Below are 14,205 nucleotides of genomic sequence, written 5' to 3' on the forward strand. Positions count from 1 at the left end.
CACTAATTCCAACTGTTACCAACAAAATTGGTAGGTGCAGGTGTCCTGTATCCAACTAAAATTCATCACCTCTTCCTCCACTGGGCTAAGGAGTCCTTTACCTTCATATCCTAATAATTTCTACTCTACACAAATTCTTCTCCAAGTTTTTTGATAAATTAGCTTTCTGCTCATCAGGCACTGCTTTCAGTCCTTTAAGTATTTCGTTTATTGCTTCCCTCACTACTGTGATGATCTAGACAGTTTTGTACAAGCTTTTAAAACTGCAAGCATCAGACATAAGAGTATTTATTTAATCAATGGACACAGTATTGGGATTGTACCCCCATTTCTTTTCACTACTCAGATTAAAACACCCCCAGATTTACACACCGACCCAGTGGAAGGTCATCCTTGGAGTTTTTTGGTCTTTTGGCCTGAATGCTTATGCAGGACACAGTATTAAACTGACTGGGACATTTTATCCATAATCTGTACCCAATTATAGAACATAAAGTACAGCATACAAGGATGAGACAGGGCTGTAGGATAAATTGGTTGTTGTGTTGCCAGCAGTCTCACTACTTGTCAGATTGCTTGAGCAAAGGAAATCTCAGTGACAGTTTTTAATACTGTGTTGATTTTGCAGTCAGAGAGGTCACAGGTCTTTGATTGATAGGAGAGGCACACCTTCTAAGAAAAGCTAATATACATCAAATAGCATTTACTTCCTTTTAGTTCCATTAGTTAGATTAGTTAATGTTTAATTTATGGATTCATTTGAGTATGGCTCAACACTGGGAATATTGCCAGGTTTAATTCCCTTCTTCATTATGTGATTGTGGGTTTTTCCCCTTCTTTTAAAAGACCACCTTTTTTATTTTATAGAAAAGAATGTAGGTATTTCCTCCCCCACACCCTGATCTGATTATCAAGCGTGTTTTATTTGCATACCTGTTTGGATTTTTTTTTGTTATATCTAGTAGAACTCATTATCATTTTGTCTTCTATCAACAATCTCAGTCTAGTGACAAATCATGTCCTTCCATTCTATTGAGAACCAATGCTCGAGAACAACAAATCTTCCATAACTGTGATTTATTACTGCCTGTAACTTACACAGGAAACACTTCCCAGTTTCAGATTTTTAGATGCCAGTCAAGTTTCAAGATGTAACTCACCACTTTAATCTGGGGACCTGCTTAGACTTTTCCCCAGGTGCACTTTATTCTTTAGCATACTAAGCCAAACATGCCAAAACCTGGAGCTTTGAGCTACCACCAACTTGAAAGCAACTGAAAAGCATCAGCATCATTACTCTGAATATTTATGGAGTTATCCCTCTTTTCCTGCTCTCTTCCAAGTCTGCTGGACTCTTGAGCAAACTCCAGGGAATGCCGTCCAGTTCTTTTCACCAGTGTCCACTGCAGGCAGAGGTTTGCCACAGAACATTGCAGAAACTTCCACCCTCACATGTACTGTTTTCTATGCTAAAAAAAGCACTTGACTTTCTCACCGTGTCACATCCTCTGCTTGTTTACCCATCCACTGCTTATTAGGGAGTCATCAGTGGAGATCAACTGCTTTGCAGCCAAGCCTGCAGAGCATGTCATAGGAGCTGGTGGCTTTATACTGTGAAAATATCATCTGGGCTTGTCCCCTTCATCTGTCTGTCCTGAGTCCCCTTGCTGATTGATTTGCTGAGCACACGATAGCAATTCAAACCCAGTTAGCCAATATGTGCCTTTTTCTGCAGAGGCAAACTGCAAGTACTGTACATGCAATGTAACCTTTTATATACTCTATAGGTAATTACAGGTCCCTGGTATGTCCTTCATGAAGTGCAGAGATCCAGCATTGATGATATGACTACTCCAAGAGCAAGGGAAACACTTCTGTACAGTGCTGATGGTGCAGAAAGTTTAATTGGATTGTTTGTTCCAATTTATAAATCTTTTGTATGTATTAGGAAATGCAGCTAGGAAATCTAGATTTAAAGCTGCATAAGATGGAGCCACCAGTGCCATGCATATGTGTGTGTGGGATGAGATTGAAGCTAGTACTGTATATTTTATATTGTTTCTTCTAAAGAAAAAAAAGATCAAGACTGCTAATATTCTCCTAATGATAAAAATGAAAGATATTCTTGGCTTCTCTTCATCACAGTCTCCAAAACATCCTCCTAAGATACCTAATGCCAGAAGTAACAGTGATAGTTTAAATCATATCTCTATTTTTTCATCTTTTGTATAGCAAATCACATAATAAATGCCGGTATAATTCTACTGAAATAGCATTACTTGCCAGCTGACCTCCAAGTGCAATATAAACATTGTTTCAAAAGCATGTCTCACAATCATCCAGCTTTTTGCTGTGTCCCAATATAGGTTATCAATGTATATTACTATACTGTGACTGCAAAGCATTCTGTAGGCATGCACATCTGAACATGTTTGATTATAGCTTTAGGCATCTTTGGGAAATCCTGACTGAGCCAACATTGCAGAGCTGTCCCAACTCACGGTGGTATTCAGTAGTGGACTAGTAAAGGCACAGAGAAAGTGAAATTGTAGTAAGACAGTTGTAACTCATCATCTCCACTGCAACTTATTTAGTGTCAAACATCTGTGATAAATGTAACCTTAGATAAAAATTCGTGAAAGAATAAATAAGTATATAACTAGATTTGTAACAATGTAAAAAGTATATAAAATATAGTGTGGCCGAAGAATTTCCCCAAACCCAGCAGTAACTACCCATTCAGGCGGTAACGACCCTAGGCGACGTTCATCAGCCTGAAAGAAAAAGCAGGACACGAATGATTAAGCTAAACAAAGAAAGGAGCCAGGCCGAGATGGCTATCGACTCCACACCGCACCTGGGCACCCCTCCCTGCAAACCCCAACTGAAGATGCAAACAGGCCGGACAATAAGTGGAAGCCCAGCCGAGATATCTGTCGACTCCACACCGGACTTGGATACTTCACTCTGAGAGCCCAAACCAAAAATGAAATCAAGGAACACTCAAAACTTCTTTACATATGAGGAGACTCTGCCCGGACGTCTATTTGACTCTATTCTCCAACGCCAGGAAATCAATTCATCCAACAATCAAGGACCCTTGGTGAATGGTGCCTGCCTGGAATTTGGCCTCAGGACACAAAATCCCTATAAAAACCCCGGACAGTCTACCCTCCTTCGTGGATTTGGGAACACCTATACCTTTGGGTATAGACCCCTGTCCACCCAGCGCTGCGCTGTTTGTTTTATTGTGGTTTTTCCTCATTGTTTATTTTTATTATAAAAATTGTTTTATAATAAATTGTTTTTTATTTAACCCAAATTTGCCTTTGCATTTATAACACATCTATGCATAAACCTTTGGAATACCAGAGGTTTAGTCTTAGCATTCAGAAACCCCATCTCTGCAGACCAGAACGATACACATTTGCCACTTTGGAGAGAACTTTCTTTTCATTTATAATGTAAAATATCACTGATCACCAACAGAGTTTGAAAACGCAAATCTGCACATTTTCCCCCTTCCCTTTTGATGTTTAATGTATATGAGCCTTTAAACCACTTAACTGCCACACAGGACAGTTTCATATTTGTAAGACAGCTCCCCTCACTGTGAGTTTTATCATGCTGATGCTGATGGAGACATCCTTAAAGCCCTGACAAAACACCCTGCTCATTCACTTCACATTCCACTTCATTTGGAGCAAGGCTGAGCTGCTGATCTACTATAAGAAAAAAATTTGCAATTAGGAATTCTTTCTTCAGTTAAACTTCAGTTAAAATACCTTCTTTGAGCTGGACTGCTCAACAACTATTTGGAATGATTAAGTCGAAAGAGTTTAAAGCCTCAAACAGTATCATGTCCTCCATAAAGCAGCAACACAAAGCAGAAGTGAAACACTGTGTGGAGATAACATGTGGTGCTCTCAAGAGATGTTAACATTACTTTAAGTGTTCACATAAGAAAATGTGTTCCAGCCCAATGCTCTCTGGCAGCACAAATTCCAGCAGCAAATTCAAGATTTTTAGAGATGGAATTCTTAACGTAAAGTGAAGCACTTGCAATCCTGCTTTCCCATAATGATCTTGTGCTGCGCAACTGATGTTCTGCCTCAAAGCGAAACAGACAAAAAGTTATTTTCTAATGTGACACATATGACTTCTGACTAGGTTTGACCATAGTTTAACATTCACATGATGTGATTGCAGAAATCCAAATCATGGTAATCTTTGTAAAACCTGCTTCAGTCACCTGTGTCAGGCTTTGGAACCTTTCAACTATGCATCTCTATGAAATATTTTTTCTATTCAAGGTAGTATGAGTTAAAATTGTTTTAATCATTACAAAAACAGTCACTAAATGTTCTGTTCTGCATGCCTGCTAAGGGCTCACAGAAAAAGACATGCTTCTAAAACATCACAAAGAAGTTCCTCAGCAGGCTGCGTGAGTTGGATGACTTTGAACTGCATGTCTGTAGTATATGAATATAAAATAGCACAGTATTGATCTGCCAGCTCAATTCTATCAAGTGCTGAGCCCACTCCAGAAAAGCACTTAAATACTTCTTACTACTAGTACTACTGTTCAAAAATGTTCAATATGCAGGTCAAGTCCAAGTAACATTATTTTTTTTGTTGTTTATTAAAAAAGACAGGTTTTCCTATTTTTTTTTGTTTTTTTTTGTTTGTTTGTTTAGTTAAATAAACACATTTATTCAAAGCAAACTGCTGCTTGAACCTCCATCCTTGGAAAATGCAGAAAAGAATTCCAACGAAAATGGAGAAAGTATTGGAAATATCTGCTGATTAAGATTTTCAAGTGTTTTAAAAATGACCAGGCAGGCATGATGGTGACAGACGGTATCTACCAAGGTGGACCCTCAACTGTGCGGGTCTCATACTTAATGCAACACCAATATTAACCCTACTCTACACAGGCCACAGACTTGACTTACAGCAGGAATACCAGAGAGCCAGCTGGAGTAAGAATAACTCTCAAGTATCAGCACAGCCCTCACCTGATTTAACAGCTACCTTTGTCCCTGCTGGGGGTGAGTCAGAGGGGCAGGGCAGGAAGGGTTAGGGTGGGCTGCCTTGCTGCTGCTGGGTGTCGGCCACTGCTCTGCAAGAGTCACCACGGAAACAGAGTTTAATCTGAAAAAGCTTCAAAGCAATTGAAAGGCTTTAACTTTGTAGCCAAGCTAAAGGTCAGTGTAACTAAGGCACAAACCTGGAACAACATACTCCAAAAGTTAAATGAAGATGCTGACACAGCAGGGTGACTTGTAACTTACAACTAGAAACAGGCACCTGAGGGAGCTGCCCTGTCCTAAACGGATCCTGACAAAACTCAGTTGGGCCAAGACCTTTTTTATCACTGAATTGATAAGTTTTATTCCACCTCACACTGTCACTGATGGATTACATTCTTCCGTAATTGAGAAACCACATGGTAGTGGTTATGAAAAGGATGTTGTTTAACACTGCAGTAACCTAAAGCAGTAAAGACTTTGAAAAATACACGGACCTGTCAAAGTCTCAAACTTCTGGAGAAATCACCTTGATAACTGAAGAATTTGATAGATAGAAATACAATTTTTGAGATGCATTTTATGTATACCACAGGAAAAAAACCCAAATCACAATCTTTTCAGCCAGATCTCAAAAGCCTCCAATGCTGGGGAAATCCACAACTTCCCCAGGAAGATTATTCCCATGGCTGATTGTTCCCTTTGTGAAAAAATTACCCTATGTGTCCAATTGGAACCTCTTCAGGAAAAACTTGTACCCATTATCCCTTGTCTTTTCCATGTGACTTCTTGTAAAAAGGGAGTCTCTATCTTCACTTTAAATAGTGGAACATGGTGATAAGCTCTCCCTTAAGCCTTTTCTCAAGGCTGAACAAACCTAGTTCTCTCAGCCTTTTTCTCTGTGACATATTTCCCAGTCTATGGCTCTTCTCTGGACCTTCTCCAGCCTGTCCACATCTTTTCTGCAAAGCAGGGACCAAAACTGAGCACAGAATTCCAGTGTGGCCTGATAAGCACTGAGCAGAGTGGGACAATGGCTTCTTGATCTCTGCTGGTGATGCCCTTGTGGATGCAGCCCAGCATCCCATTGTCTTTCTTTGCCAGCACACCACTGTTTGCTCATATTGCTCTGATTGTTCACCTGGATGCCCGGATCCCTTTCCACAGAGATGCTCCTGAGCTGGGTAGATCCCAGCCCGTGCTGCACACCTGGGTTGTTTTCCCAGGCGCAAGACCTTACACTTGCCTTTCCTGGACTTCATCAGATTCTTGTTAGCCACTCTCCAGCCTATCCAAATCTTCCTGCAGGGTGGCTCTTGCTTCCAAAGTGTACTTGATCCCATCTTCCCGATCACTGTATGAGAATATTTAACAGTGCTGGGCCCAACATCAATCAGTCCCTGGGGGGCCCACTTGTGCCACGCTGCCCATTTGAAAAGGAGCCATTTACCAGCACCCTCTTGGTGCTGCCTCTCAGCCTTTCCCACATGGAGCACTCATCCACACCGCAGCCCATCTGTTTCTCTAGAGGGAGGCTGTGGGAGAAGTGACGGAAGGCCTTGGAGAAATCCAGGAGGCAATGTCCACCACCCACCCCACATCAACAAGCAGCTTACTTTGTCACAGAGGGTGACCATGTTTGTCAAGCTCAATTTGTCCTTAACCAATCTTGGCTTTTCCCAATCCTGTGCCTCATCCGACTTGTGATAGCTACCCAAAGGATTTCTTCCAAAATTTTCCCAGGGACTGAAGCAAGACTGAGGGGCGTAAAATTTCCCCAAATTCCTCCTTTAAGCCTTTCTTATGGATGGGGGTATATTAGCCTTTTTCAGTCTTCTGCCATTCCCTGAAGTCCACAGCTTCCCAAAGATGATGGAGAGCAGCCCTGCAATGTCAGCTCCTGTAATAGCTCACCCCCCACTCTTCGTTCACCGACACTGCTGGATCTGTGTTTCCAGCAGCCTGATTTTTGGTCTCAAGGCCAGGGCCCGCCAGTGCTGGTGCGGAGAGAGGTGAAGGAAGTGTTGAGAGCCTCTGCCTTTTCAGCATTACCAGTGACTAATTCTCCTGTTTATCAACAGGACAGTATCTGCCTTGTTTCTGCTTGCTGTCTCTGTACCCAAAGAACCCTTTCTTGTATTTTTTGACATCTTGGCCAAATTCAATTGGAGTTGAACTTTTTCTTTTCTAACTGCATCTTTGCACACCCTGGCAATGTCCACATAGTTCTCAGGGGGTATTCATCCGCATTTCCATCTCTGATATGCTTTGCTTTTGAGTAGGCTCAGAATCTTGCAGTTAAGCCAAAGGGGACTCTTGCTCCTCCTACATCCCTTATCTTTGAAGGGGATGAACTGTTTCTGTGCTTTCAGAAGAGCATTCTGGAAAAAGTCCCAGCACTCATTAGCTTCTTTACCCTCCAGGGAAGCTTTTCCTGGAATCTGTCCCTTCTTGAAAAAAATTAACAGTGCAGTGATTTCAGACATGGCTGCAGGTATTTTCCATTCACTAGCTGCTGCTGTGAACAGGTAAAAAAGTGATGTTACAGATCTTTCACAGCACCTTTGAAGACTTCTGAGAGCAGAAGCAAAGCTTGCACATGGCCTTAGATGCATGCCCAGCCACTCAGCCCCTCAGCAGCAGAGGGACAGCATTTGATACAGCTCCTACTCTTTTGGATAACTGGCTACAGCTCAGAAAGGCACTGGTCTCCCAGGTCCCATGCCTCTTCAAAAGACACATTAAAGCCTGTCTGCATGAGAGCAAGTCCAAGTTCCAGAATCACATCAGAGAGGAATTCTCTCCCATCCAGAGCTTTGTTTGCAGACATAGCTCAAAGCATGGCTTTATTTGTTAGCCACATAGGTAAGGTTGGCCAAGGAAAAACATGATAAACAAACTGTGGCAGCCTTTGTCAGAACCTCAGTAACAACATATTTGGTTTCTACTTTATACACCAGGTATTTGAAATAAGGAATCACTTTAAAGTGGAAATACTTAGTACAGGACTTGCTATTTGCGAGGACATAGGGAACACCTCATAACTAGTCAGTTTTGAGTTCATTGTAGCAATCTGTTTCTGAGTGATCCATGACTTACCCTCTGCCATGGACTGAATTAAAAATACTGAGCCAAATTAAGGGATCACTTAATGCTACAAATAAGACAGAAAATGTGTTTGTTTATAGCTGCAGATGTTCTTAAGCACATTTTTTTTAGAGTATTGTATGAATTCCTGAAGCCCCGAGTTTCATGTTAGGAGTTTTAAATGCACTTTTCAGAATACACCAACATTAAAGACATCACAGTTTCAGTTGAAAAAACAATTTTCAGTGAACCAGAAACCTTCAGCTTGGTACAAACAGAAATTAAAAAAGCAGAAGTTCAATAATTTCCTCAACTGAAGGGCCCCACTACAGAAAACAGAATTTAGTAATTCAACCAAGTTTCAGCAGGAACAACCCATGAATCATTAATAATAACATGATACAAAACATAGGCAACAACAATTGCCAGCCCCCACCCATGAAGAAACAGAAATCATCCCGTCTTGCTCCAAACATCCACCCAAACTAACAGCAGTTCTCTTAGTCCTGCAGCAAGCAAAATCCATCGTGTTGCCACATTACTTTCAAGTTAAGAACGATCAGTCACACTGCCCTTCCTGCTCTTCCCCACCCCCCAGTTCATTTGGCTGATGCTCTTTGTTCTTAAATTAAGTAATTTACTCAGAATTTTAACAGTATTTTTAGCAGCATATTTTAAGAAGCAATTAAAATTTTCAGGATTTTTTTCCTTCCAGTTACAGCAGAACAATGAAGAAATCTTAGTACTGGCCTGAAAAACCAGAACTGCTCATTTTTATTCACTGGTCACCAGGAGGAGACTCACGGGTACAAGTGTCTGAGTGAGACCTGAAATTTTTAACAGCTGAAATCTTGATTGGCAACCTAGTTGAGTTAAAGGCACAACAACCAATAGATGAAAGTCTGCTTAAACCATGTACTCCGATGGCTGCACTTTTCAAAAGCCTTATTTGTGGCTAGGAACTATTATTAGGGCAATTTCAAATGAAATACAATTCAGTTACAACACAACAGTACTAGCAATATTTCTATAAATTTTGAAATGCTTTTAATATGTACATTCTTTCTTAGTAAATATTAAAGTAGTGCTCTTCACTTGCACTTTTTTTAGACTTCTAAAAGGGCATCAGAAATAGTTTTCACCCCCCTCCAAACCAATGCACAGTTACCTTTGTAACAAGCACATATGAATTCTGTACACCTTTCCCTCCCCACAAAAGAAATAAAAATATGCCATGACTATCCAATTACACATCATCACAAGTTTAAATTACACATACAAATAATTCCAGAGTATTTAGAAAAAAACAACATATTGGATTTATGAAACCATTCCATGCATTCAACAACAGAAAAAATAAACCCAAAGAAAAAAGAAAAAAAATGATTAAGTTTCTTTAAAATGGTGTTTTTTGTTCTATCCAAGTACCAAAGTCTGGATTCAGTGTATCATTAAGACTAACCACTGCTTGAATCATAGAAACATGACAGTATATAGATAACCAAGTTTCTATTTATAGACAATACAATATAGTTACTACCTCTTAAATGAATGTCAAAATAAAGCAAGTTTTGCTTTCCAAGACATTGAAACTGCACATTAAGAAAACAGTAAGAGGTGCTGCTAAATAGGTAACATCATTTTGAAAGGAAGGCTATGTATTTATACGACCCTGCTTAGCAGTAGCAGTTACTTAGCAGGGTTCCTATGTTTTAGCTAGTATGAGTTTTTCCAGAATGACAAGCTATTCGACTAACTCAGAAATATCACCAATTTTATTTTCGAGAGGAAAAAAAAATAATTTATGCAGTGAAAGTCCTTGGGGGCAGCCTCTTTCATGACATAAAATCTTTGTATTTTCTATAAAAGAGGCTCATAGCATAACACAGACTGGAAACAGATTTCAGACACACATTAAAAACCTGGATTCAAAGGGTATTTTTAAACCTTTACTATGAAGACAAGTAAAATTATAATATTGTTTACGTGCAAAGGACTCTGCATGACTTCATAATATCCTATTTTTCATGTTTACCTTAAGATACTCCTTGAAAAGCTGTACTTCAGTTCTAAATTTATGTGAATCATGACAAATACCACTCTTAAACATTACTCCCTCCCAGTAAATAAATCAATACTGTCAATATGCTTAATTTAACAGGTCAATTTAGAGTGTGATGTTCCTGATATACAGGAATTAACACCTGTGCACGTTAGTATCATTTTATTAGGAAAGCTCCCCATTAGCAGGTGCATTTTCAGTACAATTAATCCCAGCTTGCTGCATTATCTGCTCTTGCCTTGCAATACTGTCAAACTGCAGTTGAGTACAGTAAGAGCACACAACTGTTGATCAGTACCATGTGTTACAACTGTTAACAATTCTGTTTGTGCCACAAAACCAGAAGTCAATCATTTGAAAAGAATCCTGCCTCTTTAACTGAACTTACCAGGTGATGTTAAATACCATCCTTAGCAAACCAATTTTTGTAAAGGCTATTTACAGTGTACATGGCTGAGCCTGTACCTTACAGACACAAACACATCTCCAGTTCAATACCCCGTCATTACAGTGCCTGAAAATGACAACACATCTTCAATGCCATTTTAATTAACAGTTTCAAGTGGGAAATGGTCTTTATTTTACAACTGCTTTACTTGCATAATTTTTTATTTTTTTTAATATAAAAACACTAACTCCTGTCCAGAAGTCTAGACACATTCTACATCCTACAGGTTAAGGCAGTAAAAAAATGTGTTCCTGATAACTGTTTTTGTCAATTAAAGCTGTCTGAAGCTACTCCAGTTCTCCAACAGATCTTTGAAATCCAAATAATTTGTGAGTGAAAAATTCACTTTGCTTTGTTCAGAGTTTTAGTAATATAAACAAGAGAATTGGGTACAGTAAGCCAACAAGTGTTAGAAGAAGGGAAAGTTTGATTTCAGTTCATTTCATGAGTTTAGAAGCTGAAAGAATACAGTTTTTAGATGGGATCCTGAATCAACCAAGAAGAGCAGGGAATGAAAAAGAAAACCAATTTTATGCACATTACTGCATTCTTAAAAATATACTGTTATCTTCAATAATTCAAGTAAGGTAATAGACATTATAAAAAATAATTTCATGAACCATACTCAAGTTTCAAATCACATTCTCAAACTTTTAACCCAAAGCAGTTTTATTGTGTTAACTTCATATAATAAACCATGAAGGTCTGACTGTACAAATGGTTAATGATTTGCACTTGTGATTCCTGCAATAGCTAGCAGATTTGCTAACCAACTTACTGTAAAGATATGGCAGATTATGTATTTAATCAAAGCACTTTGATTTAGGCATGAAACAAATTCACATGGTTGACATTCTGTGCTTCTAATGCACCACTCATAAGAGAGGCAAGAAACACCCACTATTGTACAGACAATAATTTTTACAGATAACCCTTCCTTGAAATTAATCTTTTATCCGCAGCTGTAGATGAGAGTATAATCTGTTGTAAACAGGGCACTGTGTTGTAAAACCAGTTTTTTTTAATTAAGATCTCTCTCCAAAAGTTGGAAAAACAGATTCTTCAGAATGTCTTTCAAATGTAGCATGTTCTGTTTGCTATATCATAAAGTTACTTTCATTTGATTCCTTTTTAAAGATGTTTGTGTTCACAGCAGTTCTGTTTTTAAAAATTGTTTGAAATCTATATAAAATTCTGTACATGTTCACAAATTATTGCATAAACAGCATAATCTTCATGACAATATTCAGCAACACATGTCCATCTCAGGAAGTTCACGTTTCCCTTCTTGCTTTTTTCTTCTTTTTAACTTGTTTGGGAGATTCCCAGCTTTCTTCAGACTTTGCTAAAAAACAAAACAATTATAGTGTTAGGACTGAGAACATTTACACAGAATTGGCTTTTAAAATCCTGGATAATACACACTGTGATACTGCAAAGTCATTGAAATCAATCAACTAGTTTTATTCATCCACTTCAAATGTAAAGAATTTAATTTGAAATATATCTAAACAATGCTTGCCAATTTCATCCTACTTTTTTACCCCACAAATACTTAGAGTGATACACATCAAAGGTAATTAATTTTGCAAATACAATATTTTACAGTAGAGTAATTGTTGTTTTCTGGCCTACTAGAAATAGTGTACATGTACACAACTGACATTAAATGCTACCTTTTACCAGATTATACTGCTCTTAACTACTACATATGTGACATGTCAGAAGAATATTTTTAAAAGTACTGCACTATGTAAAGATGTGTTTACATGGAATCCATAATTCAATACAGAAGCACTATGTTCTTAATAAAACAGATTGCCTTAAAACATGCTGGCTGCCAAAAGCAGTAAAAAATGTTAAGTATTGTACACACCGAACCTAAGAGATGTTCTTTCAATTGCTGAGGCATGAATCTATCACAAAAGATTTCACATTTTAGAACCAGAACAAAAAGTTCTAAGTTGATACACTGACTTGAAATATTCCACTGTTTCATGTATTCAAAATAAAGAAGCCAATGAATGCAGCTGAATGAGATTTTGTAACTATAAAGTTACCATGTTTCCTCTGCAGTCATTAAAAACTCATTTAGTACTTCAACACTAAGCCAGCAACTAACTATGGATTGTCAGTGCTTATTTTTTATTAAAAAATCTGAATAAAAACAACTTTTTTTTTTCAAGCAATACCTCTCACATCCTCACTTCCCTTCTAGATTTCCTGTTCTACTGTGTGAGAACTTTTGTCAAGTGCTCAAATGCTTGTGAGTACAAACACTTTTGTCAAGTACAACAGAGGGTACATTTGATGTTTTTGGGCACGGCTTACTTTCAAAAAACAATATACCTGCAGCAGTTAAGCCTGATCTATTTGCTGTTAGAGTATTAAAAAACCCAAAAACCATCCAATACCTTTCTAATCCCAAACAAGCAATTGTTTCCCTCTATGATTACATGGAAACATATGGAAAAGGATGCTAATGAGCTAAACTGACAAATCAAAATATCTCAGTAGGCTAAAAATTTAATTATTTGTATTTTTTCCCAAATTTCTGGTAGCTAAAAATTCTGTCAACTGCAATGTCAGTAACCATCTTTTCTTCACTGAAGACTTGCAAGCAGTCCTTTGAAACAGTGTTGGCAGAACTCCTCAGTCACAGCACAGAGCTCCAGTCCCGACATTCATGAGTACATCCAATGTCTGTTAAGGACTGGACAAGCCCAACAGACATTATCAGTCATCCAAGTGTATGAAGCCTATTTTTCCTCACAATGAAAACAAATATATCAAGGTGCTTTTAACTTCAGACAAATTAACTGCACTGAGAGATACTTACTCTGCGGAGGAGGCACACTGTTTTGCTTAATATTGGGACTAGAAGCATCTGTCTCTTGCAGCATCTGTGGCACTTGGGAAGCGATCTTGTCAGAATTGCTCTCTGATACAATTACAGATGGCTCAGTAGAAACAGCAAGCGAAGGAGCCTCCTCAGACTGTTTGAGATACAAAAATAAGTTTCCAAAAGTTTTTTAAGTAATACAAGAGTAAAAGCTCTTATATAGTATTATTTTGGCAGTATACTTAGCAGCTGCTGAGAAGATGACATGGAAAAATTAAGGCAATATTAAAATCCTTAATTTTAAATTGAGTTCTGTAATACTATGACTGCCATCTAGTGCCAAAAATTTTAATTGCATACAAGCAAAGATAAATGACATTAATTCTTAAAATACAGCACATGCAAAGAAAGGAAGACCAATCTCTAAGTCACTAAGACCCTAAAAAGATTCTAGAATATTCAACAGAGATGTAAAACAGTGACACATATTCATTTGGTTGCAAGGTAAACAGGCAAGATAAATGGGACCAAACTAGTAACTCAAACCCCAAACAAATCAAACAAAAAGCATCTCCAGTCATTCCTGTAAACTGCTCAAAACACTCTGTATGCTTATAGAATAACAAATAATGGCGAGAGTAGCCAGCAAGTATTTCAGTGGAACTTACTGCAGAAATAACTGCAGAGTAAAAGGTACTAGTAGCATTTTTATTATCTAGATTTTGAAGGTTCCCGC

At 38.3% G+C, this 14,205-nt stretch overlaps 1 protein-coding gene across 2 annotated transcripts in view; it reads right to left on the minus strand.

Annotated features, from left to right (window-relative positions):
- Nucleotides 1-11,257: 11,257 nt before the first annotated feature.
- The window catches only part of MTDH (metadherin), a 30,276-nt gene continuing 27,328 nt past the window's right edge, over nucleotides 11,258-14,205 (minus strand). For both annotated transcript variants that reach the window (XM_014256642.2, XM_014256640.2), the window contains 2 exons: nucleotides 13,467-13,623; nucleotides 11,258-11,972 (listed from right to left, as the gene is read on the minus strand). In XM_014256642.2, the coding sequence (XP_014112117.2) occupies nucleotides 11,902-11,972; nucleotides 13,467-13,623 (228 nt within the window). In that variant the 3' untranslated portion in view covers nucleotides 11,258-11,901. The remainder of the gene's footprint in view (nucleotides 11,973-13,466; nucleotides 13,624-14,205) is intronic.

Source organism: Pseudopodoces humilis, chromosome 1 (genome assembly GCF_049639895.1).
Source record: "Pseudopodoces humilis isolate 2021_Gansu_Grassland_sample_001 chromosome 1, ASM4963989v1, whole genome shotgun sequence".
In the NCBI taxonomy this organism is placed as follows: domain Eukaryota; kingdom Metazoa; phylum Chordata; class Aves; order Passeriformes; family Paridae; genus Pseudopodoces; species Pseudopodoces humilis.